Raw genomic sequence first — 25471 nt, forward strand, 5'->3', positions numbered from 1 at the left:
ACTTAGGCTTCCTGTGGTAAACTGTAAGAGAGTGTAAACGCTAAGAGAGTGGGGAGACAATCCTTTCACAGCTGTCTTCCTCTGGGACGCCCAAAGGGGAGTCCTGGTTCCGATTACTAAGTGAACCGGCAGCTAGAATGATGTGAACACACAAGTCCACTTTCTTGGGAGATGTGCTTTCTGCAGGAGACCCAGGCAACTGCGATGGGAGGTCACCATCCCCAAAGGAGGTTCCCTGGGGACAAGCTATCTCTGGCTCTGGCTTCAGCGAGGCACGTGGAAGAATCTCTTCACTGGGGCGCTGTCCGCTTGTGCGCGTCCACCGGAGGCCACAGCTGCCTTGGACCTAGAACCGGCCCGGTTCTGGGAGGCCCAAGCAGCTCAGCTGGGCTCCGCATGGGACTCCGGAAGCTGGGTGTTTCCAAATGTCCTCGAGACCGGACGCAAAGAAGGAGGGGCCAGAAGGCATGTGTCCTTCGGCGAAGCGATTCGAGGACCGCGGACGCCGAGTTCCCGCAGACCCTCCAGCTTCGCGTCCCCGCGACAAACCACGTCGGGGTCGGGCCCGCGCGCAGTCCGGCCCCGGCGCCCTCGCGCAGGCGCAGAGCTCCCGCGCCGCAAGGCGCATGCGCACCGGCCGCGGCGCCCCGGTCCCGTCGCGGCGGAGGAAGTGGGGCTTTGCACTCCGCCCCGGTAGCAGCTCCTCCGCCGGGGACCGCTTCCTCCACCCTGCCGGCCTAGCTCCCGCCGCCTGCCAGCCCCCCCGGACCATGGGGCTCCCCAAGGGGCCGGACGACCAGAGCGTCCCGGAGGTAAGGACCCCCCCACCCCCCGGCACCGCTCGGGCCAGTGGGCATTTCTGGGGAGAGGGCCCAACTCGGGGCGCTGCGTTTGCAGGCGCCCCGCCCCCTTCCGTAGGTGTGTCTGCAGGTTGGCGGCGAGGGCCCGTCACCCTGCTGCTGGGTGGCCCCGGGGTGGGTGGCCCCTGGGTGGGTGGGGCCTCACCACATCCACCCCCGTCTCCTGAGGGAGAGGACCTGCCCAGCGGGGCGCGTGCCCTGACGCCGGCCAAGGAGCCGAGGGCTCGGGGCACCCACCTGGCGGGTCCCCGGGGACGTCTTCCCCCTGCCGACTCCCCCGAGGCCCGAAGATGCCGCGCCCACGAGTCACGGGACGCGCAGCGCCGGCCTGGGCGCCGCTGTGCAAAGGGCGGTGACCTCGAGTGGCTCCGCCTCTCGGAGCCCAGGGGGCCCATCCCCGAGGGAATGCCACCCTAGACAGACTTCTCCTTAGGGTGTCTCCAGGTTTGCACCGCGGTTGGGATGAAGGCAACGTGCGCTTCCTTTCGGCCGCAAGTATCACTAACTACCTGGTTGCATCTGCCTCCTCTTTCAGTTAATTTACTGAGGACACTCTTTTACTCGATTTTTAAGAATAATGGACCTCAAGCTCAATTCTCCGCCCGTAGGTTCTGAAGTAGGCATTTCTGACAGTTGTTTGATTACTTGACGCGGGGAGTAGTCGCTTCACACCATCTCATTGTGTCTGGAGTTGCTTCTCGGTGCCCCTCGCGGATCTTCAAGTCATTACAGTGGAATCACTGCATTGCACGGTGGCCTCTGCCATGTCACAGTGGAACTGCGCGCCCTAGGGTGTCGGTGACTGGTGTGTCAGATCATTTGTCAGGCCATTCTTTTGAGGTACATCCGGGTGGACGGGAACCTCCATTCTTTTGGTGAGCCACTGAGCATTACCCAGAGATTTCATTCATCTCAGATGCCCACGGAATATAAATGCATTCAGTGTGCAGAAGCTGGTGGCAGAGTCAGAAAAACATCTGTCTCTTGATGGTTCCAGAGGACAAATCCATGTATTGCTAAGAAAGCCTAACAAAGCTCATGTCAGAGCACCTGCGTTAAGTCAAACCTTACATGTCTTGATGGGATCCAGGATTTTGAAGGCCAAGTTCTATACTGTCAGATTGGAAGCTTTTTTCTTTTTTTTTTTAAATCACTTTTTCCCCGGCCCTTATCACATTTTTGCCTGCTTTTTTACTTTAAACTTCTATTTGGTATCTACCTCCACTCTCTTCAGTCCAGTTTTCCACAGTGCTAGACTTTTTCTAAAATAAAAAGCAATTGTTTCTGTCTCGGCTTTTGTGTACCCTTTCATTGACTGCCAGGAGCCTGCTTCTGATCGGTCACTTTTTCCATTGCCTAAGACTCAAAATAACACCAGCTCACTGCCATCCATTCAGCTCTGACTCATTGTGACCATAGAACTACCCCTGTGAGTTTCTGAGACTGCAGCTCGTTAGAGAAATAGAAAAGCCTCATCTTTCTCCTCGAGAGTGGCTGCTGGCCTCCATCTGCTGTCCTGTTGGTTAGCTGCCCAATTCCAATTAGTAACCACTACACCACCAGGGCTCGTAAGACGGTGTCTGGCAACTAATAGACTTTCAGGATGAATATAATTTTGTTATGATTATTAAGTTCAAAGACCAGTACATATGATTGTGGGTAGTTGTGTCATTAAGCTGTCAAAAGTCCAGTTAATTCATTAAATTCAAATTAACCCTCTCTATATGTAAAGGATGGAAACAGGATTACACATGGTTTTGCATATCAGTTTACAGGAACGGGTATGGGGCATTTGAGGATGTATTATGCCTGCTGTAGGGCTCACCGTCACTCGTTTTTATCAGAATTTCTTTTGCAATTTGTGTTAACTAGTCTGGTAGCTTTTTATGACTTCCGGAGTAGCTATTCTTTCATTCCAGGTGTGTTTGCCTAGTCCATTCCCATTTTGTTTCATTGTTAATCTGTGAAGTGAATTTGAAATCATATTAATTTACTCCATACCGTGGCACATGCCAACGAGTTTTTTCAAACATCACAAGTAAACTTCCCCATTCTTGGGGTGAGGGGACAAGTGTGGACAGTAGAGCTACTGTGGGGCCCGTGAGGGCTTATTAGATGAGTTGAGGATGAGGATAATGCTTTCATGAAATATTATTACCATCTCCTCCCAGAGATTCCTGTGTGAAACAATGATTGAATAAATCACAAGTATCTATGACACTCTAAGAGTTTTGAAGGCAATATTGTACCGTTTTCCTCTTCTATCTTTGTTAACTGACTTTTCTTAATTATTTTTTTTTCAGTCTCTCCATCTAAAGATATTTCTCAACCATCCCCCAGATAATTTGCATAAGAGAGGTGCACATCCTCATGAACAATGCTTGCAAAATTTCTGAGTGTTTGATAGGCTGAGGTAGCATCATTTGAAGGAGAGAAAAATGAAAGGAGCAATGGCTTATGACTATCATCTCCCTTCCATCTCAAAAGATTACCAGTCACTAATAATTCCATATTCAGCTGTATGTTAATATGTGTATGCCTCTTCTCCTGGGCAGTTTGTATCTCAAAATAAACTTAGCATTCCACTATCAATGCCATGATTGAAAATCCAGGGTTATTACATGGTTGACACTTAGGTACTTTATGTAATGAGTTGATTACATACATCGTTACAGATATTCCTCTTGAACTAAATGCTGTTTAGGTGCAGAGGACTAAACATGGATGTGTAAACATGGATGTGTAAATGTGTAAAAAAAAATACTAAACCAGGGGCTCCCTCCTGAACCAGGAACTAGTTCAGTTGGAAAGACAGACATGTAGGTGACGTGAGACATGTCACTTATACTTAATTGTATGAAGGGCACAGACGGAGGCATGGCTATTTCAGCCTGATTTTCAGGAATGGCATTGGGTAGGAGCTGAAGTGTGAATGTGGTTTCTGGATCGTTAGAGAAGAGGAAGAGAAAGGGGCCTGTGTGAGCAGTGAAAAATGCCAATGGAAAATGCTCGGGTAGGGTGTCCATGCTGGTGTCTGGATTGTTCTGAGGGGAGATGAAGCTGAGAAAATCAGTTGGGGCCAAAGAACTGGATGTCAAACCAAGACAATTGGAATTTATGATGCATTGGAGATGATTGATTGGAATGAGCTAAGAAGTGATCAAATGAAAACTGAAGACAGACTACCAGGGAAGAAAGATTGAGAGGAAGTTGCCATAGTAGAGAGAATACATGGAAGATGTATAGTTGTCTTGGGTATCCATGACCCAGCGATTCACTAGAAACCCTCTTAGAACTTAGAAAAGCTGCTATACTCATGGTTACAGTTTATTACATTGTGCCATTCCCCCCCTCCACTTCCCCCCTAAAAGCAAAAGATTAAAATCAGCAAAGGACAAAAGCCTAAAGGGCAGAGTCAAGGAGAGACCAGACTCGGCCTTCTTTCTGTCCTCTCCCAATGGAGTCATTTGGACAGCACTTTATTCTCCCAGCAGTGATGTATGAAAATGTGCTTGTTGTCAAGTAGAGAGGCTCACGCAAGCCTTAGTGCCAGGATTTTTACTGGAGGTCAGTCATAGGCACACAGTGCTTACATGACTGACTTTGGGTGCTTGGACCCCCCACTCTTACTGAAGACCGTACAAATAGGCATTGACCATAAATTCTTGACACCAATAAATTATTGGTATAAACTCTGTGGCCGGCTACAAGGACAACATGATGGATAAAGTTGAGAGTGTTTCCTTCCATGTACAGAGAATTCCTGACCGAAACCTGTTCTACAGCACTTAACAAGATCAGAGGAGGGGAGGGGAGTTTCAAAAAATTTATGACAATGTTTCATTTTTCCAAGAACTTTTTGAAGCTCCTTTGTATACAAAAACATCATCAGTGAAAGTATTAATGGGTTCAAAGTTGATCTCCCAAAAGCCTGTTAAGGGCTGGTCTCTTAAGACTTTTTAAAAGTATAGGTTTGGGCAGCCCCAAACCTACTGGGCTAATCATTTACTGATAAAAGAAGATGTAATAAGCATCATTGAGTGAGGGAGTAGTAAGACTTTGGATCAGGATGCTTTAGTTTCCAATTTTTCTGCTATAGTACAGGAGAAGTACAGTTAAAGAAAACAAGTACATTCAAAATGACCGTGATATTTAAATGGATTTAAGTAGTAGGTAAACATCTTACAGCCAGTGAGAACATTCTGACTCATAGTCAGTGGGTGGAAAGTCTTATGGATCCAGTGGCGGTGGAAGCACCTCAGCGCTGGCGTGGGTCTCCATGTGGCTCCTCCACCTCCAGGGCCCTGGCTGCCTTTACCATAGCTCCATGGAATGTGAAGCAGAGCGAGCATGTTTTCCGCCTCCCAGGGAGGAAGACAGGAGTTTCCAGAATCTTCAGAAGAGCATGCCCACCCAGAGGCCTCATTGACTAGACCTGATTGACAGGCTAGACTCCACCCTTTTGCTCAAGTTGACAGGAGATTATGTAACTGCCGCAGCACCAGTAGGTAACATCCCGATGAATGGAAAAAAGATTGAAGTTGTCAAGGATTTTGTCTTGCTTGGATCCACAATCAATGCTCATGGAAGCAGCAGTCAAGAGACCAAAAGATCCCTTGCAGTGGGTAAATCTGCCACACAGCACCTCTTTAGAGTATTGAAAATCAAGGATGTTACTTTGAGGTTTGTGGTATGCCTGACCCTAGTCCTGGTTTTTTAGTTGCCGCTTATGCATGTGAAAGTTGGACGTTGAATAAGGAAGACTAAAGAAGAATCTATGCGTTGGAATTGTCATGCTGGAGAAGAATAGTGAAAGTACCATAGACTACTAAAAGGACAAACCAATCTTTCTTGGAAGAAGTACAGCCAGAGTCCTCCTTAGAGGCAAGGATGGCAAGACTTTAGTTTACATACTTTGAACATATTTTCAGGAGAGGTTAGTCCCTGGAGAAGGACATCATGCTTGGTAAAGTGGGGACTGCAACTGTGAACTCGGGCATAGGAACAGTTGTGAAGAAGGCAAAGGGCCATGCAGTGTTTCCTTGTGTTGTGCACAGGGTCACTGTGGGTCCAACCCACTCGACGGCGCCTGACAACACCAGCTATTATGGGACAGTTACCAGCCCTGATCCGTTGAGATCAGAAAGGAAAATACAAAGAGGTGATGAGTTATTTTCATTGTTCCTGCTCCCTTTGTTAGTAACATCTGGGACCAGCATGGGCACAAAGTTATACAGAAAACCTTGTGCTTGTCTGGGAAGAGCTTATAACTTAATCAAGAAGCGTGTCAAGCCATAGATTCGAGAACCGGGGGTGGGGAGGGGGCCATACGCTGTCATCTTCTGTATGGGTTCCTGTATCTGTCTGCTCCCCCTTCCATGACCATTAAGCGCTCCCTGGTGGTGGAGACCCGGTGGTCTGACTCGGACGACACTGTGTGACATAGTCTTTGGCGCTGAGTTGTGACGGTGAAGTATGTCTTGTGTACAAGGTCAAGGTTTTACCACTGAACTGTTGACCTTTTAGGTGGAGACACGAGAAGATGAAGAACAAAATGTCAAGTTGACTGAAATTCTGGAACTCTTGGTTGCAGCTGGGTATTTCCGAGCAAGAATTAAAGGCTTGTCACCTTTTGATAAGGTAAGAAGAAGCCCTTCTACTAACTAGGCTCATTTGGGGGAGGAGTGCATGATTAGCTCCGTGTAGGGAAACAGAGCATTTATCATTTTTCATCTGTTTCCATGTTCCCTTTTCTTCCTAACTGATTCATTAAGCCCTGGAATCTGTTTTTATTAAGTAACGCTCATGAGCCTAAGTCACAATCAAGCATAGCTGCTTTTTCTAATAACAAGCTGTGTCTGACAGAGAATGTGTTTCGAGATGGAGTGTTAGGTTAAGCCTCATTTGCATCTCAGAAATCCTGTGAGCTGCAGAGAGCAGGGATTCTCATCTCCCGTAAGTAGATGGGGAAAATAAGACATACGAATATTAAGTAGTGAACTTCAAACTGGCAGTTGGGCTGTCCACATGTGTGGTCACTAGAACACATAATTCCTCTGGAATCTGCTGCTTGCCTGCAACTGGGCTGAGGCTTCTCAGCTGAGAAGGAATGGTCTTACTCCTGTACTGTAAGGAGGATCTAGATAGGACGTGTCCATTTAATCACAGTACTTACGGACTTTAGGGAATCCAGTGTTTAGTGTCTACCCATTGCTACCCAATTGGATCTGACTCACAGTGACCCTGTACGTTAGAATAGAGCTACTCCTCGGGTGTCAAAGTCTGTAAATCGTTGCAGAAGCAGACGACCACATCTTTTCTTCTGTGCAGTGATTTAATCACTGTTCCACTAGGTCACGTTCATTTGTGTATGTGAGGAGGGAGAGAAGAAAAAAATCTGAATTATCTTAATATAGTTAGGCTCTAAGTCAGCCGGAGCTGAATTAGAATAGTTCTTCCCTTTGTACTACGAGCTGGATAACTTTGGACCAGATGCTTAGCTTCTTGAGCTTGTGTTATCTTCTGTAAAAAGGAAATGGTGCATACTTTTTAATCGTCTGGTAAAGTTCAGGTATCACTCGCCCAGTATAATGTTTAATGTCCTGGAGTTTCTTTTTCTCCTCGCCCATTCCTTGTGTGCTTTAGCATTCTTGCTGGGCCAGAGGAAACACAGAATGAACCAGTGCTTATTGCTAAACAGACATGTACAAAGTGGTGTTTTTTTTTTCTGTACAATCCAATATGGTAGCTAGTTGGACTAATTAAAACTAATGTAAAAGTCTCAGTCACACCAGCCACCTCTCCAGGGCTCAGTAACTCTCGGGGTAAGTAGTAGCTCGTGCGTTGGAAAGAGCGGACATAGAACATGCTCATCTTTGCAGACAGTCTGAATGGACAACATTACTTTAGTCAGTGGTTCTCGACCTTCCTCATGCCGGGACCCTTTCATACAGTTCCTCATGTTGTGGTGACCCCCCAACTATAACATAATTTTCCTTGCTACTTCATAACTGTCATTTTGCTACTGTTATGAATCAGGTGACCCCTGTGAAAGGGTCGTTCGACCCCCAAAGGGTCACGACCCACAGGTTGAGAACCGCTGGTGTAGGTGAATTGTAGTTGATGGGGTAAGGTGAACACATTCTCAGTCTTTAGCGATCAATAATCTTGGATGTTTACTGAGTCTGAAAGAACGAGTTGTAATTCATGTGCCTTCCCCGCCCCCTCTCCTGAAACTAGAAAGGAAAAACAATCATATTCTTTCTGTCTTGCAGGTAGTAGGAGGAATGACTTGGTGCATCACCACGTGCAACTTCGATGTGGATGTTGATTTACTCTTTCAAGAAAACTCTACAATAGGTCAGAAAATGTAAGTGATGGGGTTTGCCATGGAGGAAGATAAATGGGGAAAAGGAGTTTACTGTGTGCCAGACGTTGTGCTGTATAATTTAGATATTTTAATTTTCCTCGTAACAGGTGGCATCCTTGTTTACAGCTAAGGAAACTGAAGTTGGGGCAGCCAAGGGGCAGCCAAGGTCATGTAGCTAGTATATGAGTCATTTAATATTCAGGTTTTTTTCTCATTTTCTTTTTTACCTGGCAAGTAATTTACATATCATGTAATTCAATAGTTAAGTCATTCAATCTTATCAAGAAGAATTGTACAATCACCCCCACATGAATTTTCGAGCGTTCCCCCCTCCCATGGCTAAATCACCTCTAAGATGAGTTATGCAATCACAACCCATTCTAGTGCTTCCTCTACTCCTGTCTTCACTCTTTACCCCGGGATCCCCATTCCCTCCTTCTCATCTACCCCGCACCCCTGTATTCCCTATATCCCCTGTATCAGTTGTCCTCCTCATGCACCCACTCCTGTGCTTCACAGCTGGGAACCCAACAGAAAACAAAAAACAGCATTGCGCTAAGGTGGTAAGGATAAAACATAATAGTATACAGACAAAAATACAAATAACGTGTAAGAAGGCTTTTAGACCCCCAACAACGTTCAAAAAGCCAAGGAAGAAATTTCTGTGATGGAACCAGTAAGAGATATTTAAACCCAGAACAAATTCAGGTCCCTTCAACTGGCCAAGTATCAAGGTCAGTCCCACATAATCAAGATTACAATGGTCTCTACTTGTCATTAAGATTGTTCGAGACTCTTGCCTCTTGCTGGAGCTGATCTGCCAGTGGTTCAGCCTGGCTAGATATTCTGCAGATAGGTTTTGGGTGCCCCCCGCCCCCCTTAGCCCTCCACAAATTGGGTGGTTATAATTTTTGCTCTGATGCTATTCTCCTCACCATATCCGAATGTTGTGAGCTTCTTCCTGTGGACTTAGGTGATTCCTCACTTAGGTGGCTGCTTATTTAAATACAAGCCGTTAAGACCCCAGACACTATTCCAATTGATAGCTGGGCAAAATCTGCTTTCTTCACCACACTTTACCGTAGCCCTTATCTTCAGTGGTCATTTTGTGAACGTGAGTATGCAGCAGGGCCATGATGTAAGAAACGATGGTTCTTAAGTTGGAGCTGGGATTTAGTGCAAGCCCAAAAGCCGTTCCTGGATCTGTGTTTGTTTGTTGTTGTTTTTTAATTTGCTGTAACTTCAGAGCCCATTACATATTGTCATATCATTCCATAATTCAATCATGTCAAACATAATCGTGCAATTTCTTCCATAAGCATATTTGTTCTCCAAATCATACTTTTCCTTCCTGGACTTCTTGACGTCATCTCCTCCTTATCTTCTCCACATCTCTACATTCCCCTTCCCCCAAATCCTTGTTACAGTTTCTTTCCATATAGGATCAACATCGCTGGGCTTCATTTATGGAAAAATAAAGCAACAAATCACACAGCTTCAAGAGCCCCAGTGGCAATGCACCCCTGAGATATACCCTAATATAGATGCGCATAAGCAGAATATAACAGAATGGTCGTCACAGGATTGCTGGGGTAATACCTATCTTCATACAGCATGCAGGGCATTGACGTACCAAGACTTTGTTCGCTAACCAAGAGTGCACTGCTCTTGGTACAGCTGTCTTTTGCTACCTCAGCCACAGTGTGGTTTCCAGCTAAGTCCTCAGGTTACAAGTGTGTCTGGGGTAGAGTCCAGTTCTCCAGGTAGAATTCCCATTAGGGGTCTCACCAACACAGCCTCAAGTATGACAGGCACCCTGAAGATCCAGGATTCAATGTTCTGTGGCCCTGGCCTGGCTCCTGGGATACTCCCAGACCCCCTACGTCAATGCTGCACTCCACTAAAGATCCCAAGGGCTTCCGCAGTCTCTCCTCCCCACCTGGAGGTCAGCTCGCCCTCCCCTCTCCACAACAGACATGTACCTATGATAGCCCAAATTTGACCATTTCCTCTCCCCTCCCTTAGGCTGCCCCTCCCATCAGTAAGCCTCATCCCTCTGACAGGACTGTCTCCCTCTCTGGGAGACCTCACCCCAGATCCACCTGGCTACCACTCAGCAAACAGCACCGCCCCCTTTCCCTAACCGTGTGATCACAGTGGTTGTGAGGTGCCCTCCGGCCAAGTGACCTACACTATACTTAACCAGGAATGGCTGATGTGTGGTTCATTGGCACTGGTGAAGCTCGTTACCAGAAAACTGGATGGCATGTAAGCTTGATCTTGTACCCGTTTTGCTGCTCTACCTACTACAGTGGACTCAGACAGTATTAGTCCTTTGTGCTTGACTGACTTCACTCAGCATACAGTCATCCAGATCCTTCCACGTCTTGGGAGTTTCATGGGTTCATTGCTGTTGTTGAGGGATGTGTAGTATTCCCATGTGTGTATGTACCCGAGTTTTTTTATCCACTTTTCTATTGATGGGAATTGAGGCTGTTTCTAGCTTCTTGCTATTGTGAACTGTGCTGCAATGCACATGGGGGAGCAAGCGTCTCTTCATGATCTCTTTATTTCTTTGGTGTATATACCCAATAATGGTACTGCTGGGTCATATGGTAGTTCAATTGCCTTCTGTTTTAAGTATCGCCCTATCCCCTTCCACAGTGGCTGTAGCTATTTACAAGTCCACCAGTGATGGATGAGAGTTGCTCTCTCACCACACCCTCTCCAACATTTGTTCTCTGTATTCTAAACTTGGGCTACAGGAATGGGCCTTAGGTGGTGTATCGTTGTTGCTTTTGACCTGCATTTCCTGGTGGCTGATGACTGGGAGCATTTCCTTCTGTGTTTATGAGCCATTCGAGCTTCATCCTCTGAGAATCGGCTGTTCAGGTCCTTTGCCCACCTTCTCAGAGGGCTATTAGTAACCTTGTAACATTCTGCAGATCTTCGTAATGAATCCTTTGTCCGTTAGTTCGTTACTAAATATCGTTTCCCAGCCTGCGGGATCTCTATTCACTCTTTTAATAAAGTCTTTGAATGTACACAGGGTTTTATTTTTAATAGGTCGCATTCATCTATTTTATCTTCCCCGGAGTGTGAGTTTCCTTTGTTATTTCTGACAGCCTGTGCATTCCCTGCACTAGGGCTCCGAGCTTTGTCCCAATTTTCTCCCTGATGATCCTGATAACTTTGGGTTTTACATTTAGGTCTTTGATCCACCTTGAGTTTGTTTTTGTGTGTGGAGTGAGGTGTGGATCTTGTCTCATTCTTCTGCAGGTGGGTATCCACTTTTCCAACACCATTGATTGAAGAGGGCATCTGCTTCCCATTGAATGTTTTGTGGAGCCTTTGTCAAAAATAAAGTTTCTGTATGCAGATGTTTTTATATCTGGGTTTTCTGTTCTGGTCCATAGGTTCAAGTCTCAGTCATTATACCAGTACTAGACTGTTTTGACCACTGGCTGTGTAGGAGGTTTCAAGGTCAGGTAGTGCAAGGCCAACTACTGTATTCTTTTTCTTGAGGAGTTCTATGCCTTTTGTGGGTTTTTTCCCTTTCTATATGAAGTTGGTCATCAGTTTTTCCATTTCTTTGAAGAATAATGCTGGAAGTTGGGTCGAGATCGCATTGGATTTATAGATGGCTCTAGGATTTGTGGATTGCTTTGTGTAGATCCCTTTTGGGCTCATGTTCTGTAGTTTTCTTTGTACGGAGCTACTTCAGCCTATTCCTAGCTACTTCAGCTGTTGTGCGGCTATTGTGAACGGTACTGATTCCCCGATACCTTTTCCTGCATTCCCATCGCTGGTCTATCCAATTGATTTCTGCTTGTTAATCTTGTAACCTACTACTCTGCAGACTCCTCTGTTGTTTCCAGCAATCCTATCGTGGACCCCTTTTGAAGAACCAGCTTTTTGCTCTGTTGATTTTTATGATTTCTTTTACTGTTTGAAGGATTGTGCTGTTGGCTCTGTTTTAGCTGTTGGAAGTGCTGAGTTAAGGTGCTAACGACACTGGTCTCTCTTTTTTCATGTGTTCCTTTATTGCAATAAGATTACTTCAGATAACTGCTTTGGGTGTGTCCCATAGGTTTTGGTATGCTGTACTGCCCTTCTTATTGGTTTCTAGGAACTTCTTAACTTCCTCTCTTATTTGGGTTAATTAATACCCATTGATTTTTTGAGAACGGTGTTATTAAGTCACCGGGTGTTTGTCTTTGTTTTTGTTCTTTATGGTTATTTTCCAACTCGATGGCACAGTGGTCAGACAAGGTGGTCTGAAGGAGATCGCAGTGTGTGAATTTTCTCGAGCATATGGTCTGTTTTTGAGTATGAGCCAGGTGTATTGGAGAAGAATGTGTATTTTTTTAACTTTTGGTTGCAGTGCACCAGAAAATGTCTATTATGTTGAGTTGTTTAATTGTGCTGTTTAGGTCTTCAGTTTCTTTATTGAGTTTCTTACCTGTTGTTCTATCTTTCTTTGAGAGTAGTGTATTGAAATCACATACTATAATTGTTGATGCGGTAATTGCTCTTTTCATCTCTTTGAGGATTCGGTTGACGAATTTTGAGGGTCTTTTGTTGGGCACATATATGAGAGGGTACCCCCAAAATGAAAAAAGCTCTACTAGGTGGAGTTTTCATCAAATGTATTTTTCCCGCTAGGTGAGCATCGAGCAATTTGCTCAGAATTAGTGCATCCAGTGGCATTGATTGGGAAGGTTCTCTCCGGTCACAGTGAATTTTTTTATACAAGCAATTTTATTCCAATCTTTTTTTGTGATGGTTGATTTAAGAGAACAGAGTTCGGCTATGAAATTTTGTTTCCTATTTGGGAAAAATACCGCAGAAACTATTTGGATGTGGAACACAGCTTAAAAGGACAATGCTATGGGAAAATCTCAAGTGTACAAGTGGTTTTCTCATTTCAAAACAGGTGAAATGTTGATTGATGATAAACCTCCTTCTGGATGTCATCAACTTCCCAAAAGGATGAAAATGTGGACTCGTAGTGCATTTGGAGTTCATTCCAGCAAGTCAGACTGTTAATCAAGCTTTCTATTTGGAGGTTCTGAAACGATAACCGTGTATGACAGAAAGGTCTGATTTGTGTCAGATGCGGGACTGGTTTTGCCACCAAGACAATGTACCTATTCGTGCAGCCATCTCGGTGCACAAGTTTTTGGCAAAAAACAGCATGCCTCTCTTGTCCTACACACCTTACTCACCTGACCTCGCTCTGTGGGACTTCTTTTTGTTTCCTCGAATGAAGAGGGACATGAAAGGACAGCGATTTGATGACTTGGAACAGGTGAAGGAAAAAAAGGAGGGAAGTGCTATCAGTCATCCAAACAGATGAGTTTGAAAAATGCTTCCAATGCCTTAAACTTATGAGTAAGGAAATTAACGATCCGGGGTGACGCCCGGATCCTCACTGCTAATGTGAGACGAATTTTTGAGCGGGTAAAGGTTGCCCCTACGGTGACCCGCCTACTTTGCGGGATGCCTGGGTGTTGCGATCTGCCCGAAACCCCCTTATAAAAAAAAAAAAGAAAGAAAGAAAAATGTTTCCAGCAATGGAATTGCAGATTTGACAAATGTAGTAAGTGTAATGAGAGTACTTTGAAGGTGACAGGTTGTTCTGTAAGAAAATTTAAGCACATATCTTTGAAAAAACTTTACAGACATTTTTGTGGGCAGGTATCCCCTCATAATTTGGAATATTCAAAGCTAAGACTCTTCTACAAAAGTCCTGTCCCCTTCAGCCCCCACCCCGACCCTGACATGGGTTTCAGGACAGCGACATAGGTGTAGGACAGCCGCTTCAGTATGGGAGTATGGGAGTTCAGTATGGGAGTATGGGAGTTCAGTATGGGAGTTGGTCAGTATGGGAGTTGGTTAGTGTGGGAGTTGGTCAGTATGGGAGTATGGGAGTTCAGTATGGGAGTTGGTCAGTATGGGAGTATGGGAGTTCAGTATGGGAGTTGGTCAGTATGGGAGTTGCCGTGTTGGGCAGGGTACAGTACATCAGGGTCATCTTTTTCTGCCCTCTCAACAGAACCCACATGAGCTCCTTGTAGCTAAGACCTATGTAGTGCCGCCTTGTGCACCATGGCCTTCGTCTATTAGGAAATTACCCTGCACTTACAAATTGGGTCCCAGCTAGTTGCTCTAACAGGTTAAGTTTTATAAAAGGGTCTGGCATCACATAGAACCAAACTGCATGTGCAACTGACTCATTTCTTCAGGGTCCTCAGTTCTTCCTGGTCCCTCAGGGTCATTCCGCATTGTTTGTCAAGGTTCCCAGTATGGGTAGCATGGATCTAGGGTTTAGCAGACCCATTAAATAGCTCATGTTTTCTGATCTGATCCAAGTAACATGTAAAATAAGAGAGCCAACCAGGTGGAGACCCATTATCAGAGAATGGGGCTTAAATCTGTATTGAAACAGATTTGCACATAAGTTCACCCGCCATGACAGTGCCCCTCCTATTCCCACACTGAGCTGGAAAACTTTCCATTGGGGCTGAGGGAGGCTCAGGTGGGAGATGCCTGTTGACCCGTAGGTATGATCTTGGGTCTTATGGAGCCCAGTTTATCCTCCCCAAGTCCAGCTAGTCCGTAGGAGGGCTGAGGCCAGGTGCTAGAGAGAAGTCCGTGTCTCTTGAGAGGCAAAGCATGTCTCCTCTCTGAAAATAACAGTGAGGATGCATGGTTTTCCAAAATCCAGAATTGATTGTAGAATATATTAATTTTTAAAAAGCTTAAGGCTACAAATTATTTTTTAAATATTTCTGTGCCCAAAGTAGAAAACTCCAAATTTATTTTAGCATGAGGCCCTGAGTCTTACAGAGAAAGATTGTATGTTCTTTCAGGCAGGACCTGTGTGAGTCCCTCGTCTTAATGGTTGTAAGTGTGTTGCCATCATTTATTTGCCTGTCTTCTGGCATACTGTGAGCTCCAGGAATTAACAAATTTAACTTATCGTAATATTTTGGGCATTTGTGAATGGATATGATGATTCTTTATTATATGGTTGTTTCAAACTACTGACCTTGTGGCTAACAAGCCAATGCATAACCACCAGGGATCCTACTAGCACACTGAAAATTACTGCCAATCTGAAGGCAGTGAAAGCCCAACATCCATTTGCAAAGCTGTCATGGATTCAGCTTCTACTGAATTCCCTCAGTCCACTCACCAGGCATGTGAACAGCCCTGTCCTCAGAGTGTTTGGGAAAGTAGATTCCTACAAATAGAGTTAGGTTAAAATGTAGTATCTTACCATTTGTTTACCCCTTTGATTCATTTTTAACTTGTTCTAGTTTTTATTATTTTCTGCATTCTTTTGGATTGAGGATTTTCTGTGTTTTATTTTTTTGTTCTTGTTTTGCTAGGATTTTCTATGTATGAAAGTCAGGATAGGTAAAACTAGAGACAGTAACTAGATTAACCATTTCTTAGAATTGTGGCAGGAGAGGGGTTGGGGGAAGTGAGCGATCAGTGAATACAAGAATGAAGTTAATGTTCTAAAATTGTGGTGACAAAACTTTTAAATATATTTAAGCCACTGAATTGTATGTTCTGAATTATGTGTCAATAAACCTTTTTTTAGAATGATCTGTATGAGACCAAAGTGGACAACAGTTCATATAAAGCAGTGGTTCTCAACCTTCCTAATGCCACGACCCTTTAATGCAGTTCCTCATGTTGTAGTGACCCCCCCCAACCATAACATTATTGTTGTTGCTACTTCATAACTGTAATTTTGCTACTGTTATGTATCAGACACCCCTGTGAAAGGTTATTCGACCCTTAAAGGGGGTCAACCCACAGGTTGAGAACCGCTGATGTAAAGCATAGAGGAGAAGTTGGGGAGCAGCAAGATGAAGTTAATGAAAGTGATACAATTAGAGTAATACAAGAAGAATGTTGACACAACGTCACGAATGTACCGTTACTGAACATGGTGTGTAGAAATGGTCCAATAGGGTCATGTTTTGCTAAACATATTTTCACCTAAAATAAAATGCTGTTTTTCAAAAGAAGAAAATATAACTGCAAATCTTTGGATCTAATCTTATTGCAAAAAGTTTTTTAACAATTGACTTAGAAGCTGAGTCATGAATTTTCTGAAGCTCTGTCCTATGCCGAGGAGAACCATAGTCATCACAGCACGAGTCCCAGTGAAGCGTGGATACACAGACTCTGGTGGTATACCACACAACGTTAGAGAATAATGATGAGTCTTCAAGACACCTTGTAATGTAGATGAACTTGGGGAATATTAACCTGAATGAAATTACGTGGTCACTCAGGGGCAGATACCATATGAGATCACTATGACAAAGGCAAGGAAAAGTTTTCACACTACCAGGAATATTCCTTGAGGCAACCAGTGGTGGGAAGCAAAAGGGTGAGTCAGTCAGTCACTAAAGGGGAAGGCAAATGAATGGAAGAAATCTCGCTATAAAACACCAACAATAAAAAAACGCAAGAAATTTGCACTAGTACAGAGAAACAAGTATGTAAACAAAAAACATCATTTAAAAATAACATCAGTTGGATGGCCTGACACCTACACATCTAAATTGGGCTTGTTTTTCTCTGTTTTGGTCAGCCAGGAAAGATGTAGTCCTGGTGGGGCACTGGCATTGAGAAGCCAAGGTTCTGCTGGGATGGCGTCCGGACTTTGAGAGGTCTTAAGAGCTATTTAAATGCGCTCAACTCTCTGCTTGTTGTCATTTCTGAACAGAGCTCTCTCAGAAAAAATCGTGTCAGTCCTGCCAAGGATGAAATGCCCACACCAGCTGGAGCCCCACCAGATCCAGGGCATGGACTTTATCCACATATTTCCTGTTGTTCAGGTGAGAGTCTGTGTGGGGTCTTGTCCTCTGCACATCAGAATCCCTATGGGCCCCTCGGCCCCTGGCCTGGTCCCGTGTCTGGTAGGTGTGTGTGGATTTGGTGAGAGCAGAAGATGCGAGGTTTCCTGATGCCTTCCCTGGGTTTACGCTGTCACTTAGGGATTTCCAGTGTCCCATCGTGGCTTTTCATTGCCCTGCATGCTCTGGTCCCTTCCAGTCTGTCCACTCGTCGTGCGTGGACTTTGTTCTGGCTATTCGAGCCCCACAGACATTGCCATGTGCTGTTTCCTCCTCTCTGGAGGCTTTGCAGGTGCTGGTTCCTGTGCTGGAGTGTTCGCTCTCGCCTTCCTTAATTGCCTACTTTATATTCTTTCTCTAGGTCTATTAGCTCCGCCAAACCTGCTCTAGGAGACCTTCCCTGGCTTCCTCATCTAGAACAGGCAAATTTTCTGTGTCCATACATAAAAGTACTTCCACAGCAATCCTCCTCATGCAGTTTGACTGTTTATATTCACTTATTTAAGTATCTGTTTCTGCCTTCAGACTGAAAGCTTCATGAGTTCGGGCACTATGGCTGTCTTACTTACTGTTGTGTCTGCAGCGCTTAGTTGGAGATAAAAACATGGTTTCCTGAGACTTTCTAGGTTCAAATCCCAGCATCTAGTCCTTTGTAGGTGTCCAATACTCATTTGACGTTTTACTCTCTAATGGGCGAGACAGCTCCACCCCAGCTGTTTCCTGAGCCGCTGTAATCAGGGCTCCTGCACTCTCTCCACCTCGAGTCTGCAGTCGCTGTGTCTGAGCTTCACCTCTAGGAACCTTGACTGAAGAGAAGTAAAGAGATGTATCTGTGTTGCCTGCTGTGTGATGTCTTTGAAGCATCTGATTCTAAAATGTGAGACTCAGAGGAAGTGTCAGGAAGTTGCCGAATGGAGAAGCTGACAAGAAGATCACCGTCTAAACTCCCGTCTCTCAGCTTTGGGTGTGCCCATTTGCCATTTGTGCAGCCACTGAGAAAGAGGGGGAACAATTCTATGTTAAGATTGCATTGTGTTGGAATTGTGGAGAACATGGTTTCCTGAGACACAGCCCAGCTGTCACTTTCTAGCTCCGTGACCTTGGTCGAGTGACTTCCCATCTACTAAACGGCAGCAGTAGTTGGGTCTGTTTGGAGCGAGGGAAATGCACATTCCTGTGTAGTAAGCACTTACCTGAAGGACCGCACATTTCGTCAGGACGTTGTAGGTATGCGTACCTGCTGCTTTTCTGCTGTTGCTGGTACTCTTTCCCTGCACTAGACTTAAGCCTGAGCCATCGAGTTCGTTTTAGGAGCGTTAAATTTGTCAGAATTTGTTAATGGGAGGTGGAACCTGGTCCTGTTGTGTGAAAATGAGGAGCAGAGACCCTGTGCTGATCATTGCTCAACCCCCAACAACATCATGCTGTGACGTTGTTATCCTTTCCCTGAACTCTGAATCTCTGGAGATTAGACTTACTCAACGGTACACAAGAATTTAGGTGGGGGGTGAGGGAGGGTGGGGGGGTGGCAAAAACTTGGGTCCAGATATGAGAAAAGGGTATATGTGACTACAGTCAGCTTGGGTGTTTTCAACCTGTACAGGTGCTCAACATTGTGAGTAGAACCCTGGAGCAGCTCTTGTCTGGACACGTTTCCGGTGTAGGCAAGTGGGTACAAGATTCCTTAATTTCACGCACTTATAACACGTTCGAGCCTAAAATGAGAGGCTGTCCTAGAATTGCACCTCTATTGGCTGGCTAAGGACATTTTAAAACTCCCTCCTGCCTTGCTGTTGCTTTCATATCTTGAGAACAAATCCATGTAGCCACCAGCCTCAGAGTAAAGGAGCCCTATAAAAATGGCACAGTGGGTTGCACAGTGGGGGCCAACCACAAGGTCAATAGTTTGAAACCGTCAGCCGCTCCAGTGGAGAAAGACGGGGCTTTCTATTCTGAGCACTGCCATAAAGATTTATTATAAATAAATTCCCAGAAAGAGTTAGTCTCAGGAACGCGCAGGGGCAGTTCTGTCCTGTCCTGTAGGGCACCGTGAGTCAGAATTGACTGACAGCAGTGAGGTAAATATAAAATTATAATGGACATCAGACTTCCTCCGAACTTGAGGAGACAGAATCAAGATTGGCTTCAGCTCAGTGTAGCCTCTGTGAGATGGAGAGCAGAGAGAGCTCCATTTAGCAGCCTTTCTTCACTTTCCACCAGCTGCCCTCCCAGTCTTGGCTCCTCTCTTTGGTGCAGAACTCACAAGTGATATTCATGATTCTGAGCTTTGTTAAGGAAGTAACAGGTGCACCTTGGGCTCAGGAGCATGTAGGGCAAGGTCTGGAAGGCTCCTGAAGTGGTGAGTATGTCCCTCCCTCCAGTGTAAGACGGATCTCTTATCTCTTCTTCCCTGTGTAAACAAACGCCTTTCTGCTGGGTATATCCCCTTGGAGACAGATCTTCTCCTGACCCCTCAGGACAGGCTCCTTTGGGTCTCTGCCCTCCTTGGGCAAGTGTTTAAAAAGTTATTAGTTACACTGGTACATGCCCAGAGGGCCCCCCCCCCCCCATCCTACCAGTAAACCTTGGCCCAATAGCACTGCACTGTCCTTCCACCATTCAGGAAGCCTGTTGTGAAGCCTGCCACCAGTCTCCTGGTTCTGCTGCCACTTCTCAGTCTTCAGTGTATACAGAGATTTATCGCAAGGAAATGGCTCACACAGTTGTAGAGCTGACAAGCTCCAAATCTGTGGGCCAGGTGTCAGACTGAAAGTTTCTTCTGGCTCCCCTAACTTCAGAAGCTGACGAAGCCAAGATTGGCAGACCAGAGAGAAGACTGGAATGAATCCAAGGTTGGCAGGTAACAGGGCAGGCTGATGACTCCCAGACTAGAGAGGCTAGTGGCTCCCAGGATTGGCAGTCAGTATGACAGGCCATTGGCTTAAGTCAAAAGAGCAAAGGCCAGATGACAAGTTAGTACAGAAAGCAAGAGAGCTTTGTCTGCATAGATTCAAAGCAGACCGCACTCACAAGAAAATCCCTTGCAGTTGACTGGCTACCCATAACTGCTGTGTTCATGGAGGGGACCACTGTCCTAGATTTCATCACGGAGGATGATGGCATCGAAGTGCCAACACTGGGAAGCCCAGCCCAGCCGGTCAGCTCTTCACAGCCGTCAGCCGCTCTGGGAGAAAGTCGATCATGTCTGCTCCCATAAAGATTCAGTCTTGAAACTCAGCGGGGCAGTTCTGCTCCATCCTGCAAGGTCTCTGAATTGGAATTGACTTGTTGGCAGTGGGCTTCATTTGGTGGTGACATTGAAGATGTGTGGACCTCTCAGCCAGAAGCCCCTTTTCTCTGCTTCCCACGGAGAAGCTCTGCCTCTGGGGTACCAAGAGGCTCAGGCAACAATGCTGCTAGCAGTAGAGTTTGTAAAAATATCAGCAAACCAGAAACTCCCCAAACGTCCATTAGTAATTGAAACCACCTTTCAATACAAAATTTAAGAACATGCCAAATAAGAAAATATATTTTATACAATAGGTAGCGAAAGCGTATACCCCAGAGCAAACCCACTGCCATCAAATGAATTCTGACTTACAGTGACCCTACGCACAGCTTCATCTCTCTTCCAAGGAGCAGCTGGTCAGTTTGGTCTGCTGACCTTGTGGCTACCAGCCCAGGGCTCATTGGCAAGTATGAATGTGGACAGGCATTGATGTACCAAAATAACTCATGACCACCAAGTCAGTTGCTAGAAGACAGAGTATAAATGCCCCTGTGAGTTTCCGGGACCGTAACTCATTTGGGGAGTAGGAAGCCTCCTCTCTAGTTCTCCCGCAGTGATAGAGACATGATGAGTGGAAGCATGCGTTAGGGATTATTACCTCTTAGGAGGAAAGAAAGACTGCTTGGCGGTGGATATCCAGGAGCTTTCAGATATTTTTCTGGATTCTCAGTGTTAAAAACTACTTCTCTTACCCTTGGGTCTAGTGCTGAGATGTCCTAACACCAATGGCCGTCCAGGTAATTCCAGCTCATAGCAACCAGTGGGCTTCTAAAGCTAGAATCTTTAGGGAAACAAGCTGAGACCTGTTTCTTCTTGCAGCGGCTGGTGAGTTGTAATCATGACCTTTCAGTTGGCAGCCAAGTGCTTAACCATTGCACCGCTCAGTGCTTGATAAGTGTTTTCAGAAACAAGTAGAATGGAGAGGCGTCAGAAGATGTTGGACTTCACTTTTTCACACTCAGTGCACCTGGGTCTTTTGTACATGGTGGTGAATGTGTGCAAGCACGAGTGTAATACACACACTTAACAGACTCTTTAACGTTTGTTTTACATAGGTGTGCATTTTAAATAGGACAAGTGAGAAGCAGCTCATTTTAAGGATGTGTATCAGCCCCACAATGCTGGAAAACATTTGATAATCCCATTTGTCAGTCTTATGGTTCAGAGCAGGGATCCTCACTTTTTAAACAGGGAGCCAGTTCACTGTCCCTCAGACCTGTTGGAGGGCCAGACTACAGTTTAAAAAAAAAACTATGAACAAATTCCTATGCACACTGCATATATCTTATTTTGAAGTAAAAATACAGGGGGCACAAACACCCGGCGGGCCGGATAAATGTCCTTGGCGGGCCGCAGTTTGAGGACCCCTGGTTCAGAGAATCAGGCTGTGACTACTAGTCTGAGGGCTTGCTAGCTCTAAATCAGTGGGGAAATTGCACAGTTTCTCCGAGCTCAGCTTCTATAAAGCATGACCAGTACCATAATGTTGTGAGACTTACAGAGAATACAACGAGACTTAGAGAGTGTGGACATGTTTTTTAATTCTTAGTATTTTGGGGATCTTTTTAACCTATCAAGCCTAGAATTATATTTGCTCCCCTTTCTCTGGTTTCCGTTAGCAGTACAGGAAAGAGGTTCACTCTAAGAGATGCCTCTGGGTCTCGTGGATGCATTGTGCTTCAGGTGTTTCCAGAGCACTTTGACTGCATTTGCTCTTGCAGCAGCAGCTTGTCAGGTGGAAGGGACTCAAATGCTGGCCTCCACTTGGCCAAGAAGGGCACTGAGCCCTGAGGCTATACAGTGAGCATGTCCAGCCCCTGCACAGCTGCTCAGCACCAGGGCTGGCTGGGCCTTCACATCTCAAATGTCTAGCCAGTTGCTTTCTCATTAAGTATGTTTGGCATTTCTCGCCAGTTGAGAACAGTGATTTGGATTCACAAATTGTGCCCTCTGAGTTGGCATTCATTGCTGTGGGATTTCATACTGACCAGCTCACGTTGTCCAACTTTCCTTTTTAGTGGCTGGTGAAGCGAGCCATAGAGACAAAAGAAGAGATGGGAGACTACATCCGCTCCTACTCCATATCCCAGTTCCAGAAAACCTACAGTCTCCCAGAGGTCAGTCTTCTGCCTTGCGCTCTGCAGTCACCTGAGAAGATGAGCACATACGTAGAGACTCGTGTGGCATGAGCAGTGTAAGATCAGGTTCCCGAAAGGGGGCTTCTTCCCAAGCCCTTCTCCGGACACCCCCTGAGACTTGGGACCTCTGCCCCTGCTGGGCCTTGCCCATGTGTGGGAACTGGGGCATTGAGTTCAAAATCTCCAGGTTTGCCCTTTTGTGTCTGATGTTTTTAAGTAGTAGTCTTTTGGGAAAATAAAAATGTTTTCCGGTTTCCATGTAAAAAATACTAGAAATTAATTTCAAAAATGTGGAAAATACAAAGAAAAGTCATCCATCCTCGGTGACCTGTCCGAACCGTGTTTTCCTGCACAATTTTACGTTTTTTATTCTGGTTGTGGCTCCAAGAGTCAGGTGAGTTTACTTTGCTTCTTCGCGTCATCTTTCAGATTAGCTCAGGATCCAGTGTAATGCCTGTACAAGCTGTTCTGTTTATGTACTGTCATTTAAATAATACTCTCCATGGTAGGCCTATATAATCTTATGTGATCTGTTCCGTGGGGGTTATTTGTCTGGCTGTGATACCTAGGTGGTAAGGGCTGACATTAGGAGCCACCCTCGGAAAGTGGGGGGGGCGGTGGCCATGCCTTTGAGATAGGTGCTTTCACTGAGCAGCCAGTGTGGGCAAAGCAGTCCTGAAAGACAGCGCCGTGGTTGGTTTTGTTAGAAAACTGCCAGTCTGGTGAGGCTTCGTGACCCCTGTCTTGGGGGTGGTTTGAGCTGGGTTATCTATCCAGAGAAGCAAATCTCTCTCTCTCTGCCGCTCTCTCTCTCTCTCTCTCTCTCTCACACACACACACACACACATATGCGCGCGCGCAGAAACTTAAAACAAGAAAATGGTTCATACAGCTGCAGAAGTAGGTAAATCTAGTCTGGTCTCAAGTCTCTGGATCATTTTTTTTTTTAATCATTGTATTGGGGGCTCATACAACCCGTATCACAATCCATACATGCATCCATTGTGATCTTTTTTTTTTAATCATTGTATTGGGGGCTCATACAACTCGTATCACAATCCATACATGCATCCATTGTGTCAAGTACATTTGTACATTTGTTGCCCTCATACATGCATCCATTGTGTCAAGTACATTTGTACATTTGTTGCCCTCATCATTCTCAAAACATTTGCTTTCTACTTAAACCCTTGGTTTCAGCTACTCAGTTTTCCCCCTCCCTCCCCGCTCACCCCTTCTTCATGAACCCTTGATAATTTATAAATTATTATTTTGTCATATCTTACACTGTCTGATGTCTCCTTTCACCCACTTTTCTGTTGTCCATCCCCCAGGGAGGGGCTTATATGTAGATCCTTGTAATCGGTTCCCCCTTCCTCCCCCACCTTCCCTCTACCCTCTCGGTATCGCCACTCTCACCACTGGCCCTGAAGGGATCTTCTGTCCTGGATTCCCTGTGTTTCCAGTTCCTGTCTGTTTCAGTGTACATATTCTGGTCTAGCCAGATTTGTAAGGTAGAGTTGGGATCATGATAGTCGGGGTTGGGGAGGAAGCATTAAAGAACTAGAGGAAAATTGTATGTTCCATCATTGCTACACTGCACCCTGACTGGCTCAACTCCTCCCTGCGACCCTTCTGAAAGGGAATGTCCGGTTGCCCACAGATGGGCTTTGGGTCCCCAATCTGCACCCCCCACCTCATTCACAATGATAAGATTTTTTTGTTCTTTGGTGTCTGTTACCTGATCCCTTCAACAGCTAGTGATCACACAGGCTGGCGTGCTTTTTCCATGTGGACTTTGTTGCTTCTGAGCTCTATGGCCACTTGTTTATCTTCAAGCCTTTAAGACCCCAGGCGCTATGTCCTTTGATAGCCAGGCACCATCAGCTTTTCTTCACGACATTTGCTTATGCACACATTTGTCGTCAGCGATCCTGTTGGGAAGGTGGGTGTCATGGAATGTCTGTTTAATCGAGCAAAGTGTTCTTGTATTGAGGGAGTACTTGAGTGGAGGCCCAATCTCCGTCTGCTACCTTAATACTAAACCTATAAATATATGCACATAGATCTATTTCCCCATCATCATATATAAGTATATTTACACATGGACATGCCTGTATTTAGACTTCTATAAATGCCCTTTGCCTCCTAGTTCTTTCCTCTACTTCCTTTTACTTTCCTCTTGTCCCACTATCATGCTCAGCCTTCATTTGGGTTTCAGTAATTCTTCCCAGTCACATTGCCCTTGATCAAGCCCTACCAGGCCTTTTATACCCTCCTTGCTACTGATTTTGGGTCACTTGTTCCCTTGTCCCTGGGTTGGTAACACCACTTCCTTTCTCCCACCTCCCTCTCTCCCACATCCCTCCCGGAACCATCAGTCCCCTTGTTTTCTCCTCCAGATTGTTTATCCAGCCTATCTTATCTAGATAAACTTACAGAGATAATAATATGCACAAAAAATAAGATAGAGCAAAACAAAACAACAACAACAAAAAGAACAATGACAAAAAATAGAAAAGCCTGTAAATAGTTCAAGGACTGTTTGTTGACCTTTAGGAGTGTTTTCTGGTCAAATCTGATCGGGTGCCATGCCCTGGCCCCAAAGTCTAGTTTTCTTCTCCTTCGGGACTTCCTTGCTCTGCTCCCCTCACTGTTCTGTTGCACGCCCTTAGTGTTTTGCCTCAGTGTGGTGGGGTCAGATCGGGCGCAGTTCCCACACCATCTCCAGTGTTGTCACTGTAGGGCTATGGGTCAGTGAGGGATGTCGTGTCTCATAGTGGGGCTGGTCATATGGTCCTCTCTGTGCATTAACTGTTCTGAGCAGGAATGTTGTCCTCAAGGCTTGGTGGGCCAGGATGTGCTCCACTCTCTCTTCCTCTCCCTTCATTTGCTCCCATGTGCTCTGATCAGACAAGTCCTCTCCCTGA

General features: G+C 45.5%; 1 protein-coding gene and 1 non-coding gene across 3 annotated transcripts in view; both read left to right on the forward strand.

Annotated features, from left to right (window-relative positions):
• The first annotated feature begins 707 nt into the window (after positions 1 to 707).
• Positions 708 to 25471, forward strand: part of CCDC93 (coiled-coil domain containing 93) — a 93251-nt gene continuing 68487 nt past the window's right edge. For both annotated transcript variants that reach the window (XM_045287409.1, XM_004711910.3), the window contains exons 1-5: positions 708 to 812; positions 6387 to 6500; positions 8135 to 8229; positions 16985 to 17096; positions 22422 to 22520. In XM_045287409.1, the coding sequence (XP_045143344.1) occupies positions 771 to 812; positions 6387 to 6500; positions 8135 to 8229; positions 16985 to 17096; positions 22422 to 22520 (462 nt within the window). In that variant the 5' untranslated portion in view covers positions 708 to 770. The remainder of the gene's footprint in view (positions 813 to 6386; positions 6501 to 8134; positions 8230 to 16984; positions 17097 to 22421; positions 22521 to 25471) is intronic.
• Positions 13607 to 13756, forward strand: LOC115868615. Its single transcript, XR_004045701.1, has one exon. It is a non-coding gene; the product is annotated as a U12 minor spliceosomal RNA (small nuclear RNA).

Source organism: Echinops telfairi, unplaced genomic scaffold (assembly GCF_000313985.2).
Source record: "Echinops telfairi isolate 266 unplaced genomic scaffold, ASM31398v2 ScPeMD7_15;HRSCAF=58, whole genome shotgun sequence".
Taxonomy (NCBI): Eukaryota; Metazoa; Chordata; class Mammalia; order Afrosoricida; family Tenrecidae; genus Echinops; species Echinops telfairi.